General features: G+C 37.4%; 1 protein-coding gene across 3 annotated transcripts in view; it reads left to right on the forward strand.

The window, feature by feature from the left end:
- Positions 1 to 3,243: 3,243 nt before the first annotated feature.
- LOC105034816 (uncharacterized) overlaps positions 3,244 to 17,485 on the forward strand; it is a 66,830-nt gene continuing 52,588 nt past the window's right edge. Inside the window, exons 1-4 of one of the 3 annotated variants that reach the window (XM_073259591.1) lie at positions 3,244 to 3,723; positions 4,179 to 4,247; positions 7,077 to 7,199; positions 7,385 to 7,652. In XM_073259591.1, the coding sequence (XP_073115692.1) occupies positions 3,364 to 3,723; positions 4,179 to 4,247; positions 7,077 to 7,172 (525 nt within the window). In that variant the 5' untranslated portion in view covers positions 3,244 to 3,363 and the 3' untranslated portion in view covers positions 7,173 to 7,199; positions 7,385 to 7,652. Of the gene's footprint in view, positions 3,724 to 4,178; positions 4,248 to 7,076; positions 7,200 to 7,384; positions 7,653 to 17,485 lie in introns of those variants that run through there. The other 2 variants (XM_073259592.1, XM_073259593.1) reach the window with 2 other exon arrangements.

Consider the following 17,485-nt stretch of genomic DNA (forward strand, 5'->3'; position numbering starts at 1 on the left):
TTTTCTTCCTAAAATTCATGCACCAAATATCTACAATAGAGATATAATAAATTTTATCCCAACTTTTGGACAAAAGGAGGAGAAGACAACCACATCTAAATATGGACAAGAGGGAGAGAAGATGATGTTCAAAAATAACCAACAATTGGTTGTAAGAAAGAAAGGATTACATACCTCATGCCCCCAATTTTGATGCCGTGCGCTCTCTAATTTTTTCTTCTCTTTTCCATGCCCTTCTCCTCTGATTTTTGGGCGTCAAAACCAAATCTAAAATCTCCACTTACACATCCCGAGGGCTGGATATTTATAGGGCTTGAAGATGTCCTAAATTGGGTTGGAGATAGAGTCCTAAACGCTTAGGACTCTACCAAACAATGGACGTCGCCTAAAACCATGAATTCACCCAGATTTACACAGGATTTATAAGAAGTTTAGGCTTCTTTCTTACATGCACAAAAAGGGGGTGGAGAATTGGCATCAAAGTGGTTTGGGCGTGGGTATTATAGGCTCACAAATCAGGTTCACATTTGGACTCCTTTTGGCACATGGATTGGAAGTTATATGGGACTCAATTAAATGGCTGTTTTAAATCAAATAAAATCTCAATGAATCCTAATCACATTAAGACCAGATTAGACTCAAATAAATAGAAATCCAAATCTGATTTGGAGCACAATTAATTTAGATTAGATGTCTCCTAATTGGAGGAGGAATCCTAATCCTGTTGGATTCTTTCTTGGTACTGAATTTTAACCCTAATCCAATTATAATTTGGTACACTATGAAATAAAGATTTCTAGTCCAGTTAAGAATACATACATCCTAGTCTAATTAGAAATTGGGTCAACTCTAAATCCTAATTCAACTGGGACTAATCATCCGATCCTTTTTGGGATTATCCTATAACCCTATAGGGTTGATTAAATCAATCTCAAAATGAGTCAAATTAAATCTAATCAAATTGGACTTGATGCAAGTTCCATCGCTCAATCAAATTGAGCCAATTAGTAATCCTATTGCTAATTAATCCTTCTATAACTCACTATCTCTTTAATAAGTTATATATAATGCAACATTTACATTGGATCAATTATCAATCAAATTAATAATCAAATTCTGTTATGATTCATAATCGTAATTCAACCATTTGATCAGTCAAAAGTCTCTTTGTGTATAACCCCATAGGTTCTATTCTGTCTGGTAGTGAGATATATTATGATCTCTATCACAATATCATTGAAACTCTTTTCAATGGATTGGAACAATTTCAACTCAGCCCACCAAGGATCATTGATCATCAAGATGATCCTCATGAGTCTCATAATCCACCAGTGACACCTAACAGTATGTAGTGACCACCCAGCAGAATAAAATATGAATTTCTAGGTGTAGTTAGCGTATGATACAGTCTCTCTATCTTGAGTCTCGATCAGATGGCAGGTCATGGATGAATTGTCAAACTTCAACATTGGTCATATGATAGATTCAATCAGCTTGAGTCCATATATGACTCTATGAAAACTCTTTTCCATCAATCACAATGCTATGGCCATAGACTTAAGGACTCAGTCTCTTAAATCTCATAGGACTACTCACTTCTGCTAGGATCGATAGATCCCATCTTGATGTACATCTCACTCCTACAGTGGATCAACTGTCGTTAACAACCATTACAAGGGCTTTTTGAGACTCATGTTGATGTGTCAGTCAAACTCTAGTAATTTCACTACAAGTAGTAATGCCACTCAGATCAAAAGATCAGTCATACAACTGCAGCATCGAGAAAGTCACTAACGAGTGAGCAAACATCCATGTGACTTCTCGTGTTGGTCGTGCTCAGTGCTAGTTGTTCTCTAACAACCACTTGCACTCTCGTTCATGTGTCTCTACACTACAGACTCGAGATCTATCTGTCCGAAAGAAGTGATCCGTGTACCGATCTATCCGAATCAGTCATCACCTCCATGATGATCCTATGATCAGGAGCAATTTAGGAATTAACTATTAATGACACATGTCTTAAATTCTTAATTCTTTAAGAATATGTGTCATCATCTTGTTAATCCCTTGGATGATTCATAGACACAAACATAAATGGTAATATAACTGCCCAATAAGTACAAAATCATGTTCTAGAGATATGAAATGTGTCTGTCAAAATTGACTTCTAGGACATACATTCAACAGAGAAGAGCTCAAATCTCCACACCCACATAGAGATATATATATTTTAATTAAATATATTTTAGTTGCAGTCATATATATATTTAACTTTTATGCATAAGTGTTAAATTATAAGTTGTATTTTTTTTTTTCAATTTTTTGCTATATTTATTTAGAAATTTTGTCTTATTGGAATTGGAACTATGAGATATAGATAAAAAATAGTACATCATTTAATTTTATGATAATAAAATATTATTAAATAGTTGAAATTAAAGTGATTATGACCATTTCTTATTAATATTCTTATGATTAGTTAATTTTATAAACTTAGCCTTCGAGCTTGGAATTTGATTTAACCAAATTGAAGCGTATGCGATTACACTAAGGAAACTGCTTTAGATCAAATGTTTATTAACTATTCTATTGGTTAAAAGTAAAATATCTTATTTTTAAATAAAAATAATTCCTCCAGTGAGTAAATATGTGAACCTTTAGCCAATAGGTATAATACAACATATCAGTAAACCACTAGTGGGTAGTTGGTCTAATTGAATCCTCAGCTAGTAGATCTATTGATCAATGAATCCATGACCAATGTGTATAATAATTGGCTACCGACTGGTTGGTATTGGAACAATTATACAATGTACATTTCAGGTTTTAATGAATTCTAACACCTTCTAATATACTTTAGTGTATTTAATAAGCATTTCTAAGTAACGTGGGTGAGGAATGCTACTGGAATCTTTAGGGAACATGATATCAAACTAGCAAAAGCTGAAGCAGAAAATGAAGTGGAACTAAAAATAAGGGAATAAAAATTATGAGAAGATTAAAAGACAGTCTCAATTCCAATCTGTGAGTCCGTTCGGCTGTAGGAATTTTTTTTTTTCTGAGATTTGTGTTTTTTCAGGTATTGGGTTGATTGGCCTTACGCTGCCCAATCCCTGAATCTAGACGACGATAAGACTACACATTAACGAGACAACGACAACCGGCATATCCGATTATGGATCCATCAAAAACGAGTCCCGATCCGTAGAAACGGCGCCTCTCGAGCCTCAAACCCGGAGTCCAGGTCACCTCCGTCGGAAAATTAAAAGATAATAAAAGGAGAAGCGAGCGATGGGATAATAAAGCGTGGCCTAGAGCTTGGCCGTCCGCGCGCACTCTCCTCAGTGGCCGAGCCCGAAGGAAATGCTAGCGAACGCCACGCCTCCTACCCTCCTCCATTGCCATGGCGGTGGACCTCCTCCTCCTCTTCTTCTGCGAGGTGGAACAAGAGACAGCAGCAGAAGCCTCTTCTTCGCCCCCGCCGCCTCCTCCTCCTCCTCTTCGTGTCTTTCGCCGGGTGGACGAGGCGGTGTGCCTCTCTTCTTCCGTTCCCTTCCTTGTTTCCCGTTTGAATCGCTGCCGAGGCTGAGGGCAACGCAGCACAGGCCTCCTCCTCCTTGCAGCAGCACCTCCGCAGAGCAGTCGGAAGAGAGGGGCTACGAGGGCACCGCCACTTCCACCCTGTACAAGTACTCCGTCAATATCCCCTTCGGCAACCGCCATGTGAGCTCTCCGCTACCTCCTTCTCGTCTTGCACTTCTTTTCTTCTTTCCTCTTGTTCTTTTCTCGTCATGTTTTCGGCCTCTTTTTCCGGCTTGAGGAAGGGGAGGGAATTCTGTTCAGTTGTTGCTTATCTATCATTTAATCTAATGCCACAATGGATGGATGGACTTAATTTTGGTCTGCCGAGCAAAAATCTTAGACTTACTTTTGGTCCACTGAGCAAAACTCTTCCTTGTTTTCAGGGCTTTTTAATTTTTATTCGAAAAGAAAAGGCAAAAAGAAAACCTGATTTTTCGAGTGCGTATATTAAATGTTGTTCGGAATGAATTTTGGCTTTTTTCTTAATTTTTTGGATGTTTGCTTTTGACCTGAGCCGGAGCTCCCATATTTTTTTTTTCCTTTTTTGCTTGCAATTTTGTTTCTCTTATTTTAACCGTCCTGTTCTATCTTTCCAGATCTTGGTGGAGACAGGCCACATTGGGAGGCAAGCTAGCGCTTCTGTGACAGTAACCGATGGGGAAACCGTAAGCAGTCTCTTTTAACTGCTTGAATAGTGACTTGTCTTCCTAGTTCACCACTCTTGAAATGGTTTTGTGATGTGATAAAATTGCGAGCTTATGCCTTTACAAACAAAAGGGTTAGAAACTGTTTGACCTTTGTACAAACCTGAAAGGTGAGAGTCATTACCAAGAACATCGTAGCTCCGTGCACAAAGGAAGATGCTGTGTATATTGATTGATTTATGATGATCTAGCTGAGGGCCTGATGGCATTGCACGTGACCTTTGTTGTTGATATTCGTGACCAAGAAAATATTAGTTCAGCATTGGTGAAATTATTCATGGATTCCATGTCAGATGTTGCATAAAGTAGGTCAGAGATGGTTTGCTGGATGATGACAATAGTTTGTATGGAGTGGCAAGTTAGAGGAAAAAAATGTTGACTCTTTCTCATTATATACATTTGATCATATGCTTTTGGCTTGTGTCCTCAATCCACCATATTGTGCATCTGTTGTGTTCTGAACCACATGAAATATCACCCTTGGTTGAGACACAAATATACAGCAGTGCAATAGAATATAGCACCTAGCCCTTATAACTTGACTCATTATCTATGTTGGCCTATAGCTCTGGGGATATCTAAAATTGTGTGCATAATGGCAGGACTACATATTGTTTTCCCACATTAGGCTATTTAGTAAATTCTCAAAACATATTGACTGAGATATTGAGGTTCCCCACATATACCATCTCCATTGTTTTCCATTCCTCTTTTTTTGTAAGCATATAAAACTTGGCTTTGCTCTCTTGTTTTTCATTCTGTTGGTAGGCCTGCTTTGTGCATAGAAAACATGATTAGGTTGGAAAATGGAATTTAATATGCAATGAACACTGTACCTATTTTTATAGCCAATCTATTACTCATTGTATATCTATTTTTAGGTGAGAGTCCAAACTCCTTTGGATTCTTAATTTTGATGCCACCCACACCAATCTTTTGCGCCTAAATTTCTCACGGAAAAGAATGGTTTAAGAGAAGTTATTACACACTAAATAAGAGAGGAGGGCGTGGGGTGTTTGGGCATCCAAATCTGGTTGGGCGTGGGACTTGTAGTGGCGCATGGAAGGAAAGAATTTTATCCATGTTAGACTCTTCATTGGATGGCTGATTTAAATCAATTTAAACCTTAACCAATTTTAATCATATTAAGAATTGATTAGACCCAAATAGATGGAAATCCAAATCTGATTAGGAGTCCAAACTATCTAGATTAAATATCACCTAATTAGAGAAGGAGTCCTAGTCTTTTTGGACTCTCTATTGGTGCTTGAGTCAAACTCAATTTAATCCTAATCCAATTAAGATTTGGTGTATCCATAAAGATGAGAATTTCTAGTCTAAATAGGAACTCAAACATTCTTGTTTAGATCCTAATCTAATTAAAAATTGAGTCAAATCTAAATTCTAATTCAATTAGGAATTATTCTCTTATGCAATTTGGTTATCTCATAACCCAATCAGGTTTGATCAAAATCATGTCAAGTCAAATTAAATCTAATTTTATTAGACTTGATGTAAGCCCTATAGCTCCATCAAATTGAGTCAATTAGCAATCTAATTGTTAATTAATCCTCCTATAACTTACTAACTCTTTAGCGAGTTACTTAATACAACTTTTGTATTGAATCAATCATCAATCAAATTGATAATCAAATCTTATCACGATTCATAATCGTAATTCAATCATCTGATTAATCAAAAGTCTCTTTATGTGTGATCTTTTAGGTTCTATTCTGTCTGGTAGTGAGATATACTGTGATCCCTATTACAATATCATTGAAACACTTTTCAAAGGATTGGAATCGTTCCAACTCTGTCCATCAAGGATCATCAGTCATTAAGATGATGCTCGTGGGTCTTACAATCCACTAGTGATACTTAGCAGTATGCAGTGACAATCCAGCATAATAAAAGGTGATGAATCTCTAAGTGCAGTTAACATATGATACAGTCCCTCTATTATGAGTCCCGACCAGATGACAGGTTATAGATGAATTGTCAAACCTCATCATCGGTCATATGATAGATTCTATTAGCTTGAGTCCATATGTGATTCTCATGAAAGCTCTTTTCCATTAGTTACATTGCTATGACTATAGACTTAAGGACTTAGCTTCTTAAATTCTATAGGACTACTCTTTCTGCTAGGATCGATAGATCCCGTCTACGTATACACCCTACTCTTACAATGGACCAACTGTCGCCAACATTCACTATAAGAGCTCATTAAGATCCATATTTATGTGTAGTCAAACTCCAGCAGCCTCACTGCGAACAGCTGTAGTACTGCAGGTCAAAGAACTAGTCATATAACTGCAGCATCGAGAAAGTCACTAACGAGTGAGTAGCATCCATGTGACTTCTCGTGTTGGTCACGCTCAGTGCTAGTTATTTTCTAACAACCACCTATACTCTCGCTCTAATGTCACTATGCTGCAGACTTAAGATCCATCTGTCCGAAGAAAGCGATCCATATACTGATCTATTCGGATCATCACCATCGTCATGATGATCTTATAATCAGGAGCAATTTAAGAATTAACCATCAATGACACGTCTCAAATTCTTAACTCTTTGAGAATATGTGTCGTCATCTTGTGAATTTCTTGGATGATTTATGGATACATAAAACATGAATGATAATATAAATACTCATAAAGTACAAAAATATGTCCTAGAAATATAATATGCGTCAGTCAAGATTGGTTTCTAGGGTATATATCCAACACATCATATGTACAAGATTAAGATACAGGTAAAAATAAAAATTTAATTTTTATCTTTGTGCAGATAGATTTTTGCCGCGATCTGATGAACTATGGATATCTTCATGATCCATTGAAGCTGCGATTCGATGATCTATGGATATCTTCAAGGTCTTTTTGAAACCGCACAAGTATCCAACCTCTACAGGTATCCACACGAGATTGATCTGATTAGAAAATTTCGATCTTATCAGGGTATTAGTTCTCTTACAGAGATCGCTTTTTAGATTGTCGAATCTTTTATCTCTTTTGATTCTTTTCTCAAGAAAATCAAAGAGATCTATAGGAGGATGAAAAAATTAGATCTAATTTGATTTCTTTTCTCCTTTCAAGAGAAAGAAGAAGATCTGAAGAAGAAGAACAGGAGATCTAATCTCTTTTCTTTTCTTTCCGTCCAACTCTTGGACTAATTATGGAGGAGAAAGTATGTCCAGCTCTTAAACATCTATGGAGGAAAAGGAGAGCGAGAGCTATATCCAACTCTTGGACAAAGGAGAGATATAAAAGGTCTTTACCTTTCCATCCGAACTTATTTTTCTCTTATAGATCCATTTGCATCTAATAGGTACTATATTTTTTGATGGATCTACTGAGGTCTAGACCTGGCTGGTATGCATTGAGTCAATTTCTGACTTTATTGTTTCCAACTATTTCTCAGAATTGATGTTTAATATCATCTCGTTCTAGATTTTTGGATCATCTCCATGTTTCTTAATTCCCGTGAGGAATATTTTCTTTATTTTTTCTGAAAATATACCTAAGTACCTTTCAGAAGGATTGAAAATCCTATTTAATCTTCGAGGTGGAGGAGGAGCTACGTATACTAGCTTAGTTTGAATAGGTTCAATGGGTTCCATGACTTATTGCTCTTCAGAGATTCTCTTTTCGAGCCTAATTTGCCTTTCATTATTTTCATTTTGGATTAGCTATTTTTTCAGAAAGACAGCATGTCGGCTCACAATCACATTATGATCTTCTGAAAAGTAAAAGTAATATCCTAAAGATTTTTTTGAATCCCTTATGAAGCGAGCTCTTATGAACCTTGTCTCTAACTTGTCTATCTGTTGTCATTTGATATGGATCAGACATCATCAAATCCTGAGATGACCAAGATTGGATTTCTTACCATGCCATATCTTATATGATGCGGTAAGAATGGACTTAGAGGAAATCCTATGCACTAAATAACTAGCAATAAGCAAAGTATGTCTCAAAAAAAATAAAGAAAGATCAGTGAAGCTCATTATGGACCGAACTATATTCAATAGGATTCGATTTCTTCATTTTGAAATCCTATTGAGTTGAGATATTATAAACAGAGTCTATTATGAGACTATGTCATTTTTCTCAAGATAACCAAAAAATTTTCTACTTAGGCATTTACCTCCTTGATCTGATTAAAGTACCTTTAGAATTTTTTCGATCTGCTTCTCTACTTCACATCTGAATTCTTTAAACTTTTTAAAGGCTTCAAATTTATGTTTCATAAGATACACATATCAGTACCGTAAATTATCATCGATAAAGATGATGAAGTAGAGATAACCTCTTTTGATCGACACATCGAATAGATCATACACATCAGTGTATACTAAGGTAAGTATCTTAGTTGTCCTCTCCTTTTATCCCATAAAGGGTAGCTTGATCATTTTTTTCTTGAAGGTAGAATTCATAGATCGGATATGACTCAATAGTCAATGAGCCCAAGAGCTCATCTTTCTCCAGTCTGTTAATCTTTTCTTTTTCTATATGATCTAGTCTAAGATGCCACATATATTTAAGATTTATTTTATATTTAAGTCTTTTAGATCCTATAGCATTTACTACCTGCTCAAATGTATATATAGATACATCTAAATGTAAATGATAGAGACTATTAATCATAAGACCACATCCAACCATCTTATTTCCAAAATAAATGGTATAGTATTCTTTATTGAAATTAAATACATAATTGTCCTGCACTAAAGTTGAAACAAAATTAAATTCCTACTTGTAGCAGGTACAAAGTAAGAGTCCCTAAGTAACAAAATATGTCCAGATGGTAATCACAAATGATAGATGCCCACAATCACAGTAGCAACTCCTACTCCATTTCTGACTTTTAGAATTATTTCATTTTTCCTCGATTTTCTATTTTTTTCAAAATTCTGCATAGAAGTACACAAATAAGCACTAGAACCAGAGTCTATGATCCAATTGGAAGTAGAAAAAATCATAAAATTAGTTTCAATTATTAGCAGGTCCAACATATTTTCTGAAGGTGCATTGTCTTTCTTGATCTTCAGGCTAGCCAGGTAGATAAGATAGTTTCTCTTCCAATGACCGTTAGCATTGCAGTGAAAATATTTTTTCTTATCCGCGGCTTTTTTCTTAGGAGCTTCCTTCTTTGATCTATTCTTATTCTTTTGCTTCTTCACGGGCTTCTTCTTTTTTTAAATAGATTTTTTCTTAGTAGATGAAGTCCACTCCACAGCAAGAATAGTGTCCTTTGAACTCTTTAAGGTCCTTTCGGTGGTTACCAGCATGTTTAACAACTTAATTTTAGTGCAATCGATTTTGTTCATATGGTAGTTTACAATAAACTGCCCATATGAGTCAAAAAGGAATTGTAAGATCAGATCAACTTGTAATTCCTTATCCATGACTATTCTAAGCTTCTCAAACTCCTCAAAATCTTAGATCATTGTCTAATAATGATCATGGACAGACTATCCTTCGTGCATCTTAGAATTGAAGAGTCTTTTAGACACTTCATAGGATGCTAACAGGCTTTGTTCACCATACAACTCCTTGAGATGATCTAGCACGGCCCTTACAGTCTTCATGTCCTCATGTTGTCGTTGGAGTTCATTGGACATGGACACCAACACATAGCATCAGGCCTCGTTATCATCATCCATCCATTTTTTATATGCTCTCTTTTGGTCAGCAATCGGACAGTCTGGAAGCATAGGGTGTTAGAAAATTGGATAGGGTACATGTGTAGATTTCAAAAATCTTTTTAATCGCGATGGAAAAATAATTAGGTTAAATTTTTTAACCCCACGTACATCTTATCTAATCCTACCCAAGTTCAGGAGGAAAGACATACATATAATTTGAAAATAAAAGTAAGTATGAGATCAAATCTCAATACCTTAGCATGGGTAGAAATTCATCACAATCGATGATCTCGGGTTCGAAAGTCTCCGAGCCGTATACATGTCCAGCCTCTACGGATATCCACCGGGATCAATCTCGAATCGATCTTCTCATAATAGATCTTTCTTCTCCAAACAGGATCTCAATCCTTTAGAATCTTGATCAACTCTTTGATCAAGACTATGGAATCAACTATTTGATCTGCTGCCTTCTTCTCCTCGTTCTTCACTTTAGAAGATCACCTCAACTTGGTGTGTAGAAAAGTGGGACGCCCAATCTTTGGGCATGGGAAAGAGAAGAGGGAGAAGGTGTGGCATGGAGAAGGGAGAGAGGGAGAGAGATCTGATTTTTAATCAATAAAAACTCTAACTCCTAAAACCCTAGGAGACCTTCTCATTATATAGGCCTTTCCTTGATTCAAAAGAGGAATCCAATTAACTTAAAAAGATATATCCTTATCTCATAAGAAACTCTACTTTTTTAATCTAATTTTTTTCAATAAAATCAGACTTAATTGGTATGTTATCATCCTCTTTTGACAAGAATATGGAGTGCCCCAGTCAGATATGGAAATCTGATTGGGCGCCTCATGTCATATAGGGCAGGCAGTTGGGGCGCCAAACCCTTGGCACCCCCATTCTAGGGTTTTCTTTCAAGAGAGCGGGTGTGGCCCCTCTCTCTCTCCTCCACACCATGCCACAAGAGGGGGCGGGCCCCTCTTGCATTATCCAGGAGATTGACGCCATTTGGTCCTACCAAAAAGGGAGGTAGGCGCCTCCCTTCTTTCTGTTGGAAAATGTAGGCGATTTCATGCATGTATTTCAAAATTTTTTTAAATAAATTACAGTAAAAAATAAATAGATTAATCAAATTAATCTAACATACATATGATCTAATCAGCAAATTAACTTACTCTAGGATCTATGACATAATATGTTGTATATAAAATTTGAAAAATACTGAAGATAAAATCAGCATGCATGCATGTGAGCAGTAGATTAAATCTACTTTTAATCTGAGTTCAGAACTCGATATCTGAGTGCAGATTGACGATCATCGCTACTGAGAGACATGATGAAGGAGATCCTTATTGGTTGCGTACAGCCACATATACATCCGACCTCTACAAAAAATCTACTCGAAGCTCCGATCTGATCGATCTTCTCGAGAGTGCTAGCTCGTGCGAAGATCTTCTTCTTGACTGATCTGAATTATTTTTTCAAATCTCTAAAATCTTTTTAGAGGTTAAAGATGATCATCTGGAGGATATGAAGATGTGAAAGAAAAAAGGAGAAGAAACAATTTTCTCTCATATTTTTCTCTCCTCCCAAACCCTAAGGACTAAACCCTAGGTTTTTGATCTTGCGCTCACCCAAGAGAAGAGAACTCTTCTCTCCCTTTTTCATGCCATAAACTCATGCCCCAAGACCTTCACTATGAAGAGCTATTTCTCTTCTCTGTTACACATACAAAGCAAAAAATAAAGACCTTTTATTTATTGGGAATAGTGTCCCAAAGTCAATCGTCAGCCTGTTGACGGTTGTGCTATTTCTTGTATTAGTATATGAATTATAAATTAATAAATATTATTTTGATATTTTTTATCACAAATTGTTTCATCTTCTAATGAACTCTTGTGTTATGGTGAAGTCCTTATGACTATTTAGACTCGACAAAGGAGGATTTGTCATTTAGTCCTTAAACCTGTTCGCGACCAAATGATACGTTGTTACCAAGGATAACAACGTTTATCAAGCATAGGTCGTTGTGTGCCATATGGGTTGATTGTCCTCTTAACCAAGGAGTGTGGAGACACTGGTATGGCATACAGGTGAGATGTAAGGGTACATCTGCACTGAACGTGACCGACTCTGGAGCTTTTTCTGCTGTCAAGATTTGCTCCGATGGGATATGGGATAACTGTCCCTCCGACCTGAGACTGCCACAATGACTTGCAAGCAACTCACTGTACTTAGGCACTGGACTACCTGAATTTCTAATTCAGTGACGGAAGGCTGCTGGGTGTAGTCAAGTACTTGACTTATTGGTGCGTGTGTCAAGATGGGATTGACCACTCCAGTTCAGGAGCTGTGTACAGTCATGTTTCAATTTAGCAAAATCTTGGTCAGGGTAGTCCTAGTGAGGAGTCATAGGACTGTTTGAGTTGAGCACAATTCGGATGATCTGATCAGGGTTGACAGTTTAATCCTGAGTCGTCTTATACATAGAGGTCAAAAGGGATGAATTATACAGTAACCATATTCGTGTAGGTTCTGAATGTTGCGATTGCGACTATTCGATCTATCCGAATGTCGGATACTATTGCTAGATGGTCACTTCGATTAGTATAGGAATTGGTTCCTGTGTTACCAGCTTAGGTTCGAACCTGCAGGATCACACACATTAGAGGTTCCTATCTGATCTGATGGCTGGTGAGAGTCTCACTGGACTGGGACTCTTCGATCAAGAGTTCTAATGCTCAGGGACTCTGAGTCCTACGTGTCAGGGACTCTGTGATCGAGAATCAGGATTCTCTGATCACGAGTTTCACACATTTTGGGTACCGGGGTCAAGAGTCCCACTGGTTTGGGACTCTTCGATCAGTGTTTCATATCAATGGACTTTGATGTCCAATTGCCCATCGGATTTAGACTCAGTATTTATGAGAGGTTTAATTAGTGATCTGATCGCTAATTAACTCAATTTGATTGAGTAATTATTTTTGGATCAAGTCAAATTGAATTGGATTCAGTTGGGTTTGACCCGATTAGGTTAAGAGTTGACCTAATCGCCGAGGTGTTTTGATCCCTGATTTGATCAGGGGTTGGGCTTAGTCAATTCCTGATTTGATTAGAATTTTATTGAGCCTAATTAAGCCTAATTGTGTTGGGTTTAACTTAGTCTAATTGTGCCTAACCTATTTTGATAAAGTTGGTTCAATTAGATTGGTTTAAAATTTCAAATCACCTTTGACTTATCTCCCTATGCCACCTCACCCACCTGCGCCTATTTGAATTCATGAGAAATAAGTTCTCGTGAATTTTTTTTCATGCAGAAGCCTTCCCACGCCTCTCCCTTGTGCGCCATTTGAGTGGATAAAGGTTGATTAGTTGGCCATTCAAATTCAAATGATGTTTGAATTTGAATGAGCAACTAATCCCATGCACCACCTTATCCACTTGTGCGCCACTTATTCTACACGAGAAAAGTTTCTCGTGTAAATTTTCCACGCACAAAAAACCCACGCCCCCTTCTTCTCAAGCCAAAAGTGGATAAAGATTGGTTGGTTGGCATTTGAATTCAAATTCGATTTGAATTCAAGTGAGCAACCACCTAGCTTTATCCTCTCACGTGGTGAAAATACTGTAAAGATGCGGTCTTGCACCATTTTAAAAAGAAAGAGAAGGTGGGACGTGCGAATATCTGATCCGAGAGAGAAAGAGTGGCGTGAAAAAGGCCTTCTGCATGAGAAAAGAAAAGAAAAGAAAAGAAGAGAAAAAGGGCGCAGGGTCTTTTGCGAGTACCCTAGGATTTCTGCCAAGGGTTCGGAAAGTGAGAAGGTGAGCTACGAGTGTCGTGAGCCCACCAAACTTCAGGGAGAGCTTCATCAATCTCTCAAGTTCCTTTGCTGATGATCCGGAGCATCCGAGGAGTCGGCAGACATCGATCGATCATTGAAAGGGTTCTACAACGAACTAGCATTTGTGAGGAGTCGATCAGACCGGAAGCTTCGTGTGGACGATCCGTGGAGGTCAGACATACTGTGTGGCTGCATTACAATGATCAAACTTTTCTGATGGTGATCAGACTGCAGCGATCGACTACGTACACGAAGGTAATGTGTTCTGAACACATAACAGTAAAATATTTACTGTAGAATTTGAAATTTCAAATTTAAATGCATGCTATATATATCATATTTAGATCTTTGTGTAGGGTTAATACATGTTAATTAATTAGATTAATTAATAATTTTTACTGTAAAATTATAATTTTGAAAAAATTTTAAAATTACTGTTTTATCCCTGCACTGAAATCACCACAAATGGTATCAGAGCAGGTTCTAAAATATGATATACATTTGCATGCGTAGATTAAGTAGTAATCTAAAAGTTTAAACTTGAAATTTGAAATTTAAATTTTGAAATTGGTATATTTAGATATACTTGATCCAAGTAGCAAGTAGTCTAATTGGGTTGGTTGCCATGGTCGTCCGGTCATAGGAGAAAAATAGGGTTTAAAGGCCCTCTCCTCCCATTCGATGCGGTTTTCCTATGGCGGTAGGGGTGCCGAGCGATTATATCCCATGCAGACGAAGCAGCGAAAAGACTTAATTGTAAATGTTCAATTATAAAATTTATTATGAATGTGTTAGATTAGATCTAAAGGAATATTCATAATTTATTTTGATTGAGTTATTTTCTGTTATGTAATTAGCAATAGGATTGCTGTTTATGAAATGTGCTGATCCGTTTGTGAAATGAGTCAACACATTTGGTGAACAGAAAATAAAACCTTTCAAATTTAAAAATTATTTTCGAAATGTCAAACTTTGACCCATCAGTCCAAATACTTAATTAAAAGAATTAAGTGTTGTCTAGTTGGTCTAGAATTATGAATTAAGACCTAAAACAATTTCATAAACTTGTGGATCAATGGGTTAGATGGATTAGGTCCATAATTGGGTTAGACCTAAAGTTAGCTTAAAAAAATAGACTAAATTAGAGTAATTGGTCAAATCTAATCAAAAATTGAATTAGATTAGGTCAAAGACACTTTAGACTCAACTCCAATAGTTGTAGTTGAATGGGTCCATGTCTTTAACTAGACCAAGATGGACTTAATTCATGGCTACGCGGTGGAACCCTATTTACTAAGTTGATCAAATTAAAACTAATGAACCGGTTGGTGTCTAAGATAAGTTCGGCAGTCTGACTAGTGGTTTTTAACTGGGAGCTACTCGCATTGATTCGATCTCTGATGAGTTAATGGTATATCCCGTCCACTGATCTCACTTACCTGGCCAACCTGGTGAGTTAGGTTTTGATTAGATCATTTGGTGATTAGGACTCACTTATGTCATTAGGTAAATCAGTGTGACTGATTTAGGTGCTCCTAATGACGGCTTTAATTAAATCTTTTTTAATCTGACTTGGTGAAGTCAGTGGGATGATTGAAATTGGCTGGTTAATTTCTTCTCTTCTATCTTTTAATAAAATCCTCAAAAATTATTAGGTCCCTAAAAATGATTAAGTTATAGTGATAACTAAGTCATAGCCTCCCATTAAGCGAGTGATAATGAGTCCATTAGTTTAATAATCACTGGAGGCCCAAAGGCCTGGTGCTTATTGACTAATAGAATTATCATTCATAATATGATCATTTGGTTGAGTCTTTCTGATGGTGGTCAGGTTGGCCGGTCAAAGTCGGGCCTGATTATTTATTTGTCAGATTCATCAAATCAAGTCATGTTAATGGTTGGACCTAACCAGATCTTTTAAGTGGAGGCCAAAGCCTACTGATTAGGTTCTGGGGCAAAATGAATTACTAGAAGTTGTTTAGAGAAACAACTGGTTATGAACCTGCCCATAGATGCACATGGGTTGACCAGCCAAAGTTGGGCTCGTGTGTAGTCTGTGTGGATTCTAGTACCCACTAAGGAATTAAAGTAATTCCTCGAATTGGAGGTTGAGGCTACCAGTTCGTAAAAATACTGAGAGAAACTTTAGACTAAAGTCCAAGTATTTAGTATTAATAATTTATGTACTAATAAAGGTCTGGTTTTCTTTTATGTAGCTATGGCCACTACCCTGTCGCTCCGATCATTATTAGATAATGACAAGCTCATGAGACCTAATTTCGATAGCTGGTATCGAAAATTAAAAATCATCCTTGAGCATGAACGGATCCTTTATGTAGTAACGGATCCTGCATCTGAGGAGCCAGCCCCGAACGTTAGAGGGACGGTCTGAGACACTTATCAGAAGTGGCTCAATGACTGCACCATCGTTCGATAGATAATGCTGGCGATAATGAATGATGAGTTCAGCCGCAGGTTCGAGAACGCCCAGCCATAGGAGATGCTTCAAATGTTGAACGACTCCTTTGGCACGTCTGACGACGTTGAAAGGCACAAAACTAGTTGTGCCATTTTCAATGCTCGGATGAGGGATGGGGCCTCAGTCACTGATCATGTACTGTACATGATCGAAATGATTGAGCGCCTAAGTTTACTGGGCTTTCCCTTGCACGAGCAGCTCGGTAAGGATGCGATCCTTAATTCTTTGCCCAAGTCCTTCCTCCCCTTCCTTACTCATTTTTGGATGACAAAACCCGCAGTGAACTACCACGGCTTGTTGGGGTTGCTGCAGAATTTTGAGAAGGACCACCAGCTCCATAAGGAGTTGGTGAATATTGTGGGAGGGTCTTCTTCTGGTCGTCGACCCTTTGAGAAAGGGAAGAAGAACAAGAAGAAGAAGAATAAGAAGGTATAGCCGCATGCAGGGACGTCTGCATAGGGTCAGACCAAGAAGCACAAGCCCGATCAGAGCCAGGCGGAGTGCTTCTTTTGCAAGAAGCAGGGGCACTGAAAGAGGAACTGTCCTCTATACATTGCCTCCCTAGATCCGAACAGGCTGAAGAAGAAGCAAGGTAATTATATGATAACACCTTGAAACTTTTTAATTTGTGATACTACTGCTTGGGTATTGGATACCGAAAGCCCTTATCATATTTGTAATACGATGCAGGGTCTGCAGGTCAGTAGGAGATTTGATGAAGGTGAGAGGTTCCTGAACATTGGAGATGGAAGCAAAGTTCCAGTTCTAGCTTTAGGAATCATGAACCTTGTAATCAACTCTCGTAATGTAATTCTGAGTGAATGTCACTATTGTTCAAGTTTTTTATTAAATATTATTTCTGTAGGCCTTTTGGCTATGTACAGTTATGAATTTTTAATAAAAGGAAACGTTTGCAATATCATTTTGAATGGTGTTATAATGTTTGTTGGACAACTAAATAATGGAATTTACTTACTATCACAGCCTGTTAATATAGTTCAAACCTCTGGTAAATATCCTAGAATGGATAATATGTCAGAAGTCTACCTTTGGCACTGTAGGCTAGGTCATATCAATGAGAACAGGATAAACAGATTGGCTCAAGAAGGAATTCTTGAAGTTGGTGATTGTGAATCACTTCCAACCTGTGAGTCCTGTCTTCTTGAGAAGATGATCAAATCACCTTTTACTGAAAAAGGTGAGCGAGCCAGTGAACTCTTGGGTCTGATAC

Source organism: Elaeis guineensis, chromosome 6 (assembly GCF_000442705.2).
Source record: "Elaeis guineensis isolate ETL-2024a chromosome 6, EG11, whole genome shotgun sequence".
In the NCBI taxonomy this organism is placed as follows: domain Eukaryota; kingdom Viridiplantae; phylum Streptophyta; class Magnoliopsida; order Arecales; family Arecaceae; genus Elaeis; species Elaeis guineensis.